The sequence below is a fragment of the Photinus pyralis genome, unplaced genomic scaffold (assembly GCF_008802855.1).
Source record: "Photinus pyralis isolate 1611_PpyrPB1 unplaced genomic scaffold, Ppyr1.3 Ppyr1.4_LG5, whole genome shotgun sequence".
NCBI lineage: Eukaryota > Metazoa > Arthropoda > Insecta > Coleoptera > Lampyridae > Photinus > Photinus pyralis.
Genome location: NW_022170596.1, coordinates 47,604,232 through 47,618,109, shown reverse-complemented (window position 1 = coordinate 47,618,109; position 13,878 = coordinate 47,604,232). Strand labels below are relative to the sequence as shown.

Sequence of the window (13,878 nt, the reverse complement as noted above, 5' to 3'; positions counted from 1 at the left end):
AAAAGGAAGGTTGTGTACACTGTCTTTTTTTGAGGCCCTCAAAAAAGATTGTCTCAATCGACCCGGAAAAAAAATTTTCTTATAGAATGTGGCCTGTAGAATCCATAATTTCAAACAGTTCCAAGATTGGGCTACTAGTTCAAAAGTTACAGGCCTTTGAATTTTCTTTCGAAATTGGTTTCTAGTCTATAACTTTGTATTAAGAAGTCGAATTGTTTTGGATTATTCTACGCACCAAAATTAATAAGAAAAAGTGTTTTCCCGAGAAATTTTGGTGCAGTCGATTTTTGGTAAAAAAGGAAGGTTGTCACTGCCTTTTTTTGAGGCCCTCAAAAAACATTGTCTCAGATCGACCGATCGAAGTTTTCTTATAGAATGTGGCCTGTAGAATCCATAATTTCAAACAGTTCCAAGATTGGGCTACTAGTTCAAAAGTTACAGCCCTTTGAATTTTTTTTCGAAATTGGTTTCTTTTCTAGTCTATAACTTTTGATTGAGAAGTCTGATCGAAAAAGTACGAATTGTTTTGGATTCTACGCACCAAAATTAATAGGAAAAAGTGTTTTCCCCAGAAATTTTGGTGCAGTCGATTTTTTTTAAAAAAAGGAAGGTTATACACTGCTTTTTTTTGAACCCCGAAAAAAAAATTGTCTCAGATCCACCCGGAAAAAAATTTTCTTATAGAATGTGGCCTGTAGAATCCATAATTTCAAACAGTTCCTAGATTGGGCAACTAGTTCAAAAGTTACAGCCCTTTGAATTTTCTTTCGAAATTGGTTTCTAGTCTATAACTTTTGATTGAGAAGTCTGATCGAAAAAGTACGAATTGTTTAGGATTCTACGCACCAAAATTAATAAGAAAAAGTGTTTTCCCGAGAAATTTTGGTGCAGTCGATTTTTGGTAAAAAAGGAAGGTTGTACACTGCCTTTTTTTGAGGCCCTAAAAAAAATTGTCTCAGATCGACCCGGAAAAAAATTTTCTTATAGAATGTGGCCTGTAGAATCCATAATTTCAAACAGTTCCAAGATTGGGCTACTAGTTCACAAGTTACAGCCCTTTGAATTTTTTTTCGAAATTGGTTTCTAGTCTATAACTTTTGATTGAGAAGTCTGATCGAAAAAGTACGAATTGTTTTGGATTCTACGCACCAAAATTAATAAGAAAATGTGTTTTCCCGAGAAATTTTGGTGTAGTCGATTTTTGGTAAAAAAGGAAGGTTATACACTGCCTTTTTTTGAGGCCCTCAAAAAAAATTGTCTCAGATCGACCCGGAAAAAATGTTTCTTATAGAATGTGGCCTGTAGAATCCATAATTTCAAACAGTTCCAAGATTGGGCTACTAGTTCAAAAGTTACAGCCCTTTGAATTTTCTTTCGAAATTGGTTTCTAGTAGGGAATGCAATCCCGCAGGAAAATCTCAATCCCGGTATTTGCGGGATTGTTAGATGTTAATCCCGCGGGATCCCGGAATTTGCGGGATCTCGCAAAACTTTAAATAAATTGTCAAATAAGCAATTCTGTGCGGTTAACTTCTGTATTAAAATAAATCGCTAATTATCACAATATTTAACAAAAAAGTACTTTCGGCCTAACTTAGACCTCAAAAAAACCTTACCTGTAAAGCACAAAAAGTCTTCTAAGGTGCCTCAAAAATCATTGTACATTTTTAACGAAAAAAGTTTAACAATTATTTAAAAAATAATTCGCCGTTGTCAGTTTCATTAACAAAGTAAACAGAGTCGTTCCCTTGGTCGACAAATTCCTCAGTCCTGCAAATCCCGCGGGATCCCGCTCCATTTATGTGCGGGATTAATCTCGCAAAACTGCTGCGGGATCCCGGTATTTCGGGATCCCGGTATTTCGGGATCCCGCAATCCCGGTATTGCATTCCCTACTCACAACTCGAACTTATTTGAACGAAAATGAAGGTAACTGCTAAGTTTTCAGTTTAATTTCCTATGAATGGTGCGCTGAGCAAAAATAGTACACCAGAATTCCAAAAGTGTAAAAAAATTCCAGAATTCCATGACTTCCAAAACTGCAAAATAATTCAACTTTTGAGACCTTTCTCGAGACTCTCACTTTTAAAATAGGCGCAAAATTAATTATAAACCGTACACCTTCACGTTCTAAACGGTAAAGAAAACAAAAACTCGGAAGCAGGCCCGTTCGCGGATCTTGTGCCGTTTCCTCCCCTCAACCTACCGACGGTTTCATCTCCGTAGGACGTCCAAGTTGCAAAACGCGAAAACCAGAGGGCGTCTCGAAGTTATCACTTTTAATCGCACCACAGCAGAAAAACCCTCCTCGGCGTCCTCCACGATCTCCGAATGTTTGGTAAAATCACTAGTAGTAGCATAGTAAAGGTACTAGTTTTCGAGCTACCAATTTCATAAATTCTATAAGAATTCCAAAATAGTTCCATGAATTCAAAGAAGTTGTATACCAGAATTCCACACTGATTTGCCTCTATGGATCCTAGAGTAAGAATTTATAGAAGGAAATTGGAGAATAAACTGAGATTAAGGGAATTGTTGAGTTTTCAGTTTGATTTCAAAGTGCAGGCTCTCAATTCGAAGCGAATTTGAATGTCGATGTTTGAAATTATTACCTACACACTCATTTATTTAATGAAAAATGCTGTGACTTGTTTTAAAATTGGGAATGAGGAGCATGAGCTGGAAGCTAGAACACAGCGCCGTCTTTTAATGAAAAATAGTTACTTACTGAAAGTATTGATCCAACAGACTGCGATTACAGAGGTCTACATCGCTTCCCAGGTTTTCTTTTTACACCAAGCGGCTTTAGTGATGGTGAATGCTAAGAGGGAGCCCCAGAAACGTCTTCTGCTACATTTCGCATTTGCTTTCATTTTCGTCCACCATTCGCAACTGATCATTTAAAATATTAGTCGTAAGTTTGCTATGGCAAAATGACGTAAAATTTGTGTTAGAAGCTCTAAAAGATTCAACGAAATCCAAAATATAGGTAGTTCCCCAGTTTGTTATCTCTCTTCCTCTGTAAAGTGGATGAAAAAATTGATTTTGCTGTCAAAATTCTCCAGATATAGTATCATTGACATGGCTGGACACAATAAGAAAGTTTGTGTGGCAGGTACTAAGATGCATTTATTAAACATTTCATATGAAATTACAAATACTTATAACATTTACGAATTTCTGTACACATGCTTAGTAAGGTCTTTTTCACTCATGGTGGCTGCTCGCGGTTTGCGCTCAGGACTAATAGCATTTCCGGTGACTTTCAATAATTCGGGAATTCTTCTAAGAATCTCCGCCATATGACTGTAAGAAGAATGCTATTAATACACACAATAACCCTATGCGCCATAAAGACGAATAAAATTAGTACTTTTGGACAATACCTATTATCCGTATCTATTTCTAGATAATCACCAGGTGACAGATGTCCTCTTGGTCTATTTAAGAGAAGCCTTCTAGTACTTGTACGTGTTTGTCTTGGTTCCACAATAGAAAAATCTCTAATGTTTGATCCAAAATGGCCGCTTTCACACAACTAGAAAAACAATTTGGGATGATCGCTAAAATGAATTACCTCAGATTACCCTGGTAGTTTTGGCACCTCTCTGCTTTAGGTGTGGTAGTTGCCCAGAATGTTTATTAGTCTCCGGTGCGCCTAGAATCACCTATTGGTAGGTTAACAAAGTTGAAGAAAAGGTATAATACCTTTCTTTCTAACATTTTTTTTTGCAGCAGAGTCATCTGGAAGTGATTTTTTGTTGTGGGGAAATGTGAGACGCATTTCCAAATCGGGTGCAAAGTCTCGTCCGCTCGTTACACCGCTCACGGTCACCGTCCATTCACCTACGCAAAATTATGGGGGTTTCTGTTTGTGTCCTGTACAAATACCTACCAGATGTTGATTTGTTCGATGGGAATGAATGTGAATTTCTCGCTCTGCTCTTTTTCTGCGGTTGATTTTTATAAATCGATGGCAAAGGATATAGAATTTTCGTATGTTTTTCTTGATCGCTACTACTCCACGTATCGAAACTATCACGAATAACTGAAGGAACTACATGTATTTGACGATTAAGCTTTTGCTCTACATTCTGTGCTTTCGTATCATCAGGGCTGGCCATAGTATAATTTAGGTGTTGGTTGTAGTCGCATTTCAAATTTTCTTTACAATCGGTTCTATCAGCAACCAACTTATGCGTCCTTCCTAAATAAAATTGAACTAATTGGGTACTGATTGAACTCAGTGCTCTGTAATTATGTGCAACTATAGTTTCAGATACTTTTGTGAAAGACTAGTACCTTCTTCAGAAGTGCTGTCTTCACCTTTAGGAACCGTGTAGAATGTAACCCAACCTTTTGGTACGGACGACTCATTCTCTCCACTTGCTCCCTGTTTTCGCTCTTCTTTCTCGGTACGCTTAGTTGGATCGGAAGCATCCTCAGACGAGGATTTCAACGAAGCGCGCTCCTCTGGGATCGCCTCAAATATCTGTTGATACTTATTGGATTGTCGAAGAGGAGCGGGCGGGGTCACCGGTGGACGTTTCTCGACTTTGTGGTCGCTCGCTTTGTCTTCGGGTGAACTTTGCGGTTCGTTCTTATTCAAAGCGTCTATTAATATGTTGGCAATTAGCTGGTCAATTTTGGGGTCATCTTCTTGGCCTTGTTCGAAATCCAAAAATCTCGGCTTTTCATTTTTAACACTTTTGGAGATGCTTGGCAATTTCGACTGTACCAAAACCGGGATTTTGGAGTGTTTCGTCTTGGGGTGTCGTCGGGAACTTTCGCGATGAGACAAAGGTTCGATGCAGTCTACAATCTCCAAAATTTCAATGTGCTTATTTGAGTTCGTGAATTCAGTCTTATGGTAAATTCGATTGGGGACAACGCTGTAGGCGTAATCTCGCTTGGTGATGTACAACGGCGATAGCTGTTCCAAAACGGTGTGTTGCGTTTTTGAAATCCAGTGTGGCGGTTTCTCGTGTTGGTCTGACTGAGGTTTTCCGATTTTTTTCTTATTCTGCTTTGACCTTTCCTTGGGTTTTTCTAAACCTTCACTTTTTGGACTGGTTTTACATTTCGTTTTTTTCATTGATTCTATATTTGGCAGTAGCGGTTTGGTTTTTTTCTTGCACTTATTGGAGTTAATGTCGGGCAATGAATTTAATAACCTTTGCTTACTATTGTCGAGGTTCATCTGATGACCATTATCACTTGCACTAACGTAATTGCTGTCCGATTTTGCCGAGTCCTTTGTTTCGCGACACTTTTGTTGACGCCTAATCTGCCGATTAGACAACCGTTCCCTCACTTTATCCGGTAGATGGTCTGCCACCGGCTTAACTTCGGTATTCGAATTAGTCTCTATTGGTATGAAGAAAACCGACGCCTTTTCATATTTATTGGATTTAATGCTATTGTCTGGTAACAAAGGCGAAATGTCTCCTCTGACTGGTTTATCATCAAACCTGCTGTTAAGATTCATATCTGTATACGGAGAACATGACCCTTCCAGGCTGTCTACTAAACTAATATTGTCTTCCTTGTCGGTCGAGTCGGCCGAAGAAGTGTTGACTTCCATCGACGTGGTACGGGGTACAGCTGAATATCTAGGTACAACAGTTCCTTGCACTTCAGAGCTTTTTCCATACAAATCAGTTCGCGCAGTGCTAACCATGCATTTTAAGATCCGATGGTGATCTGCGTTGACAACTTTATCTTCTTCCGTTTTTAAATAAAAGCTGGGCACCTGTTTGACTTGGATAACATGAGGTTCTGCTGTAGGTACGTCACGACTACTGACTGCGCTTATATTAATGTCAGTGTGCGACGATTTTCGAGCGTCTTGCATGACCTGATTGAATATTAGGTTTAGCGTTGATTGGCTCAATTGAATGTTAGAAATCACATTTAAATTTGTGGTGGTTGCAGTCTGAGTGGAATTATCATTTAATCCCTCAGGAAGTAACTTATTGTTCACTTGCGGTATATTTTGACATTCGGTTTCGCCAACATTTCCATTTTCTTCAATGAACTGATCGGAAAATACGCTTGTGTACGCTGTTGAGTTATCGGTTGAAGCGGCAGTGAAGTTAGTATTAGTGTTGGTGTAGGCTGAATCAGAATTGTCCGTGGTTGTAGTGCTACAGTTTTCTGAGTCAGCCTCGGTAACGCTGGTGTTTTTCGTTGTGCTCGACCTGCTATTGTTGGAACTTGTTGGATTTTCCAATGATGATGAACTAGGGCATGTTTTCCGTGATCGACTAGAGCTAAAATGTGACTTCAATTTGGCAGACTCTTCTGGCGGAATTTTCTGTTCTGAAGCTTGGGGTTGTAATTTTGTGTTAACGACCTTTTGGGGTACAGGGGGCGTTTTGAACTCCTCGCTTCCACATTTGCATTTGCACTTTACATGCTCAGGAGAAGAAGTATTGGAGTTCAAGCTGGCGTTTGATTTTCCGTAGTGCCAATCATAAAAAGAACTTGAAAATCGCGAAGTTCGCTCCGAAAGTGGCTTATACGAACCCCATAACCGTCTCAATAATGTTGATTTTCTCATGAAACCAATATCACGCTTTTTACTCAAATTTGAGTCGCTACCGATGCCACTTTCCAATCGCCAGTGACAACTTCGTACGTCAGAAGGCGGATGCATGTCACTATCTTGAGATCGTTGTTGTACCAACATGTGTCTAAAAATCACATCATTATATTATGGTATGCGACAGCAAAAATGTACGACACAACTATGACTAAGTAATAATAATAATAATAATAATAATAAGTTAAAAAACACAATACTCCTTCTTCTCAGAAACAACCCACTCGTATACAACCGAAACGCAAAAACCGTAACAGCACCACAGGCTCACAAAATACTGCAATATCTCCACCAAAAACCCAAGCAACCTCACAAACACGACCTCAGGAACAAAGAAACACCATAAATACAATTAAAAAACACAAAACTCCTTCTTCACAGAAACACACCACGTTATCACAACCCACTCGTATTCAACCCAAACGCAAAGCCAAAGAAACACTTACACAATAAACTCCATTTAATAAAATTACAGGAATTATTATAATGATTTTTTTTGTTTTCCTCTTTCCTGATAGCGTTGGCTATTGTGCCCATCAATAGGTATGTTGGTAAGTACGAATTACATTATCCCTAGATGTCCAATGTACGTGTGTGATATTTTTTTTTTTTTTTTTTTTTTTTTTTTTTTTTTTTTAAGGACCCTACATAACTTCACCAGACACAGGCACAGACACTAATCGTTACTTGATTTTAATCCGTGCGATTAGTTAACCAGGCTAGACCTGAGTTCTCACACAAGAAACACCGACCATAATGTAAATACTCTATGATAGTGCTGCGACTATATCAGATTCGTCAAGTAGCGTAGATAAAACGAACACTAAAGAAACAAAACAAAAACATGTACTACAAAAGAAAAAAAGTAGTAATAGTTACAAGTGCTATTCCGCACTTAAAAATTTAATTAAAATATTATTACGCACATGGGAGACGTAGTCCAGGCCGTTAATAAAGGGAAAAGTGACATAAAAAGAAAATGGAAATATATTTTCAGGTTTTAGCGTATGAAATTTGTGAACAGATTAATAGGGAAAAAGGAAAGTATGGGAGAGTGTCAAATTGTCAGGTTGAATTTGCAAATTCGAAGATAACTACAGAAATATGAAATTTATCGAATGATTGATATTGTAAGCTTGTTTTCATCTTGATTTCGTTATTTGTCTGCCAGAATTGCTAAACTTCAAATATTAACTTTGTACCAGATAGCGGGGTAGTGACATTATTCGATTACGGTCGCCGAAAACCGACGTACAGCCAATTCCGATCTTGATAGTCCCTTTTCGATTCGAAACTGTCCCTCAAGTTAGAAATTAAGAATCCAAGGAGAATAATTGAAGAGACTCGAAGATGAATTTAGGCGAACGATACATTTTAGTGAAACTGAAAAAGGAAAAATCTGCAAAGACTGTTTCAATAACCTCGTAAGAAACATTAAGATGAAACTGTATCTGTATCTAGATACAATGAAACAAATTTATGTAAAAATGCATCTAGATATAATGTATCTGTATTTAGGTACTGAAATGAAAGTATCCGTCACAACGCTGTGTATAGAAAAGTCACTCTACAGGGTGTCCTACATAGTAAATTGAGTGGGATGCATATACTTAGTTCAAGAAACAGATTAAGTGAAAGTGTTAAAGTTTTATCTGATGGTTAAGAAAGGAAGAAGACGTGCGAAAACTGGAAGAAAGTGAAGGGAAGCATAAGATATCCTGATAAGGTAGGGGAAAGGCAAGGAAACTAATTATGAACAATATTAATGTCTCAATTCAGCGTGCAATCGCGAGATATTGGATACTCTTTAACCTTTTGCATTGCTCCAATATGATAAAATCTATAATAAACTCACGTATCGTCAGAAGTGCTTCACCATGATCAAAACATGCATGATACTGTTGCTACTGAAAATATCGATGCAATGTACACTACCTAGCTTTAAAAACAACATAGTGAAGGTAGATGGTGAGAGTCGAACAATAAGTGGTTGTATCTCGCCTGACACCATTCGAGCTGAAGGTAAAATTTCCTACATACTAGCAGAAAATCAAGATATTCAAGATTTAAATTACGGCGCAGTTCAGGGAATTTCAAGCAGCTTTCGTATCGACTTTCTCAACACCAGCATCGAGATTATCAGACAAGGTGCCTTTTTGGATCTTCCCCAACTTATTCGAATAACTTTGTGGGACAACGAACTCTCCTGGATTAGTGAAAACGCATTTCAAGATTTACCGTTGTTAAATGAAGTGCACCTAGACCATAACAAGATCACCGATGTATTGCCACGTGCTTTTAGTAATCTTCCAAACTTAGATTCGGTGTCTTTTTTCGGAAATCAGCTCGAAAACTTTGACCAATCTTGGTTTTTTAACACGCCAGCTCTTCAAGCTTTAAAATTGGGACAGAATCGCCTGCGGAAGATTCCACGAGGTGCCTTTATCAATCTGCCATCTATTAAGGAACTGGGATTCGCTAGAAATGAATTAGAGTTTGTCGACAAAGATGCCTTTAAAGGATTAAGAAATTTGAAATTTTTGAATATGGCTGGTAACAAATTAAAAAGTTTTGACTTTAATTTCCACACCCCTTCGAAACTGATGAGTGTTGTTATTGAGAATAACAACATAACGTATATATCTGATGAAATTCTGGACGTGATACGACCCAAATTATCTAAATTTACCATAGCCGATAATCCTCTACAATGCGCATGCCTGGATAAAATAGTAAAATGGAGTGACGCCTTTGATATAACTCTTCCGCAGAGGGAATTGCAACAGTCCGGTTCCGTGTGTATATACCCAAAGACTAAACCAGACCAGTGTCTTGAAAGAGGTGATGACGATTTGCAAGATGAATTTTGGGTTAGTTTTGAACGTGAACGCACACCAATCCATGTTTTTGATTATCTCGATGAAGAAGGACTATATCTATAAAGTTATTATTTGTTAGTTTTAAAACTTGCCATTATTTTTTGCTTGTGCGGATAATAAAAAATACTCAAGGGCGTTTTTCACGTCTTCTACGTGCATTAGTTTTTTTAGCGCATTTCCACAAAAATAAAAAAAAAATGCGCTATTGTGGCCACTTTGTCCGTCCGTCCGTCCGTCCGCTCGTTTTGCGACGCTACTAGTTCTTTATCTTAAGAGTTATTGTTCTACTTTTACATGGAATAAAGGAAAATCAAACGCCAGTTTCAAAATTTGGTTTTGCGCATGCGCAGTGCCAACTTTTTTATTTATGGAAGAATTTAAACGAAATTTGATACATAGGCATTTGGGATAAAGGAAAATCAAACGCCAATTTCAAAATTTGGTTTTGCGCATGCGCAGTGCCAACTCTTTTATTTATGGAAGAATTTAAATGAAATGTGATACATAGGCACTTGGAATAAAGGAAAATCTAGCGCCAGTTTCAAAATTATATTTTGCGCATGCGCAGTGCCAACTTTTTTATCTATGGAACCATTTAAGTGAAATTTGATACTTAGGCGCTTGGAACAAAGGAAAATCTAACATTAGTTTCAAAATTTAGGTTTGCGCATGCGCAGTTCCAACTTTCTTATTTAGAAAAGCATTGAATTGAAATTCTTCTCATAAACTGAAATTGAAGTAGCACGTCAAAAATGGATTGCCCATGTGCAACGCTATCTTTCATATTTGTAGCCGGATTTTTACGATTTTAACAGAAGTTGCATCTTACAAATGGGAAATGAATGCAAGTGGAAATGCGCTTTATGTAAATCGTTTACGATTACTTTTTAACTTGTTTAATTTTAGACACAGGCGGAACAGCCGGATCAGATTGAAAACTGTGATCTTGACCCGTAGATTTTTCGCGATCAAAAATTGAGCGGTCCCCTTTTAGAGCCAAATGTTTTAAAGAAACCGTAGAACATGAATGACAACGTTTGTTGTCCTGTAATCAGTTTGATATGTCGATTCCAAAAGAAATGTCTCCAGTTGCAGGGTGTAACGAGAGCGATTATTTTGCGTAAACTTTTTGCGATTTTTTCCATTGAAATATGCGGAAGGATAATTTCTTAGTTTAAAAGGTGTCAAGGATTCAGTAAACATTCAACAAAACAAATATTCACTATGTCAAGTTTAAGTTTTTATTTTGACGACTGGAATACGGCGAGCTTTTTATGTCATCTACGTCATATCTATCAGTAACGTCTTTGATTTAAATCGTATTGGGCGCCCCATTTTTGGGACTTTGTATCGTTTTACATGCTAAAAAGATGATGCGAATTAACTTTCTTGAGAAAAGAATAAGTACAACTCTGTTAAGTCAGCTTTTCTGTAGCTCGTGAAGTTAACGAACCAACGAAAATTAAGGAAATATCACCGACATTGCTTTCCACCATGAAATAATAAGACATTTTAAGTTAACTTAGTATAGAGAGAGGGAATGAGTTTTGCACAAAATTAAGGATTCGCTTAGCGATAGTAGAGCTGGTTAGAGCGAGAGTTAAATCGGAGATTATGAGATTATTGAAAATTATGTAAAACTGCTGTTTTATCAAAAGAAACCCCCGAATTTGTGACCAGTCTTTTCAGACTTTTTGTTTTGTGGAATCAAATCGAACTCCATTTAAATCTCATTATAAATGGAACCAAATTCACGGGTCTTTCATAATTTAATGTCACTGTGAAACAAAATCAGCTTGAAGTGTAAATTATTAGCATTTCAATCCCAAACTATTGGGCCATTTTAGCATTAGTAAAAGAAATGGCCACCTCAACTTAGAATTTAACTATTCAAACCTATGCCAGATAGTATAATAGTATCTAGTCCAGGCTATATAATATTTTTGTATGAAAAAAATTAGTTACCGGGCGAAACCGGGTTTTTCAGGCAGGTGGAATGAATAGAATTTGGGAAAACAGCTGAATTTTTCCGCGGGTGAAATCACGGGGGTTGAAAGGGTTGGAAAGTGGTATTTTGCAAATTGTGGTAAAACTATTGATTTTAAACGAAAATGTTAAATGTAAAAGTTATAGAGATTAAAAAAATGAGCAACTTTTGTATCTGCACTATTTTCACATAACCTCCAATTTTCCTAGAAAAACCGGAAAAACTGTTTATTTCGTTTTTTAATCTTATTTTTGCGAAAAAATGTCGTAGGGGTTTGAAATTTGGAGGTAACATAGCCTGTTTTATGATAAAACAGAAGATAATTGTTTGGGCCTATAAAGTTGAACCGTTTTCAAGATCTCACGATTTCTGGAAAAACCACCTCTTTTTCAAGGGGATGAAAAATCTATTTTTTTTCATCGTACAGAGGTGCGCGGGGTAGCAAAATTTTCGGGAAGACTTATATTTTAATAAACAAAAATAAAAAAATATTATTCCTATAGCAAAAATTCGAGAAAATCGCCAAACACCGGAAAAACAATTTTTGACATGATAAATCAACATGTTGGATGTTAATAAAGATTTTTTCGAAATCTGTCTTCTTCCTTCTCTTTAATGTTTGCCTAAATATTCTCTTTTGTTATCTTATGCTCAACTGTTTTAGTTAAAACATCTTTATTATTTCTTTTTTCTGCATTTTTGTCGCACTAAAAGCAATTCGAAATAAAATCGAATTATGTATCTTGCTTCCTGATTCTTGAACAATTTATTTTTGTTCACTGATTCTTCTTCCTGCTTGTTTTATAGCTGATTCAATTGCGTTGGGCCTGTTGATAAATCTGCAATAAGAACGTTGGTTTTACCGGCCAAAAGCAAATGATTTGAGATGTCAAACCTGCAGGAATAAACTTTATGAGGATTTTATTCATAATTCCTGTAAATTAACGATCAACAGGCCAAGCTTAATCCCATCAGCTGTAAAACAGGCAGGAAGAGAAAAAGTGAACAAAAACATATTGTTCAGGAAGCAAAAGAATTCGATTTTACTTCGAATTGCTTTTATTGCAGTAAAAATGCGCAGAAAAAAGTAATAATAAAGATGTTTTATTTAAGGCAGTTGGGCACTGGGAAACAAAAGAAAATATTTTACCAACATTAAAGAGGAGAGAGAAGACAGATTTCCAAAACTTTTTATTAGCGCGGATCCAACACGTTAATTTATTTGCAAAAAAGCCTATTTACCTACTGTCAAAAACGGTGTACCTTAAAACTGTTCCCCTCGTTTTTGCCGCTTTTCTTGAAATTTTTCTATTGGAATAATATTTTTTATTTTTGATTATTAAAATGTAAGTCGTTACGAAAATTTTCCTACCCCGCGCACCTCTGTACGATGAAAAAAAATAGATTTTTCATCCCCTTGAAAAAGAGGTGATTTTTTACAGAAATCGTGAGATCTTGGAAACGGTTCAACTTTATGGGCCCAAACATTTATCTTCTGTTTTATCATAAAACAGGTTATGTTACCTCCAAATTTCAAAGCCCTACGACATTTTTTCGCAAAAATAAGAATAAAAACGAAAAAAACAGTTTTTCCGGTTTTTCTAGGAAAATTGGAGGTTATGTGAAAATAGTGCAGATACAAAAGTTGCTCATTTTTTTAATCTCTATAACTTTTACATTTAACATTTTCGTCTAAAATCAATAGTTTTGCCACAATTTGCAAAATACCACTTTCCACCCCTTTCAACCCCCGTCATTTCACCCGCGGAAAAATTCAGCTGTTTTAATTATTTTTCCCCAATTTCTATTCATTTCACCTGCCTGAAAAACCCGGTTTCGCCCGGTAACTAATTTTTTTTGAAAATAAATCATTTTAGAGCTATTTAGCCTGGACTAATCTAGAAAAGTAATGTAGTAAGGGAAAGCGGTTTTGACATTTTTCGTGTTTAGTTTTTATCAATTTGCCGTAATTTATTATTTCTGTGGTTGTTATTGTGATAGACAGTACAAGATTCAAAGAATTTTGAACAAATTCGACGATTAACGGTCTATTTACACACCAGAAACTGTTTTAACTTCAATATATAACATTTCTGTCATGTAGTGCACGTCCAAATTAGCTGGAATCGACATCCGAAACATCACGCAGGGTTAAAACTATCAAATTCAAAATTTAACCATTATTTTGAAAATAAATAATCCAAATTTGGGGCTTAAGGATCAGATATGCAATTTTTTTTAATGCCATTGGCACCAGCGACCCTAAATCATTCAGAAATTCAAAATTCGTCAATTTTTACAGGTTAAAACCTTGAACACCCTTTTGAACAAAAGTGTTCAAATTTTGAACCTACACGAAAATTTCGATGGGTGCTGCGGGCCAAAAGTCTTATTTGGACCTAATGAAC

General features: G+C 36.6%; 2 protein-coding genes across 4 annotated transcripts in view; one reads left to right on the top strand and one right to left on the bottom strand.

The window, feature by feature from the left end:
* LOC116172249 (E3 ubiquitin-protein ligase MIB1-like) overlaps positions 1 to 13,878 on the top strand; it is a 462,793-nt gene that overhangs the window by 183,633 nt on the left and 265,282 nt on the right. The window lies entirely within an intron of this gene.
* On the bottom strand, positions 3,110 to 6,827 carry LOC116172245. Of its 3 annotated transcripts, none has more exons than XM_031489415.1 (6): positions 4,303 to 6,827; positions 3,896 to 4,207; positions 3,709 to 3,846; positions 3,588 to 3,658; positions 3,374 to 3,538; positions 3,110 to 3,320 (listed from the first exon to the last, which is right to left on the bottom strand). In XM_031489415.1, the coding sequence occupies exons 1-6, from the start codon at positions 6,689 to 6,691 to the stop codon at positions 3,171 to 3,173; spliced, it is 3,225 nt and encodes a 1,074-aa protein (XP_031345275.1). In that variant the 5' UTR covers positions 6,692 to 6,827; the 3' UTR covers positions 3,110 to 3,170. The 3 variants fall into 3 exon arrangements, 2 of the variants coding, with proteins under 2 accessions (XP_031345275.1, XP_031345276.1); XM_031489416.1 differs by having other exon boundaries at positions 3,110 to 3,306; positions 3,387 to 3,538; positions 4,303 to 6,824; XR_004145613.1 differs by lacking the exon at positions 3,110 to 3,320 and having other exon boundaries at positions 3,397 to 3,538; positions 3,588 to 3,668; positions 4,303 to 6,826.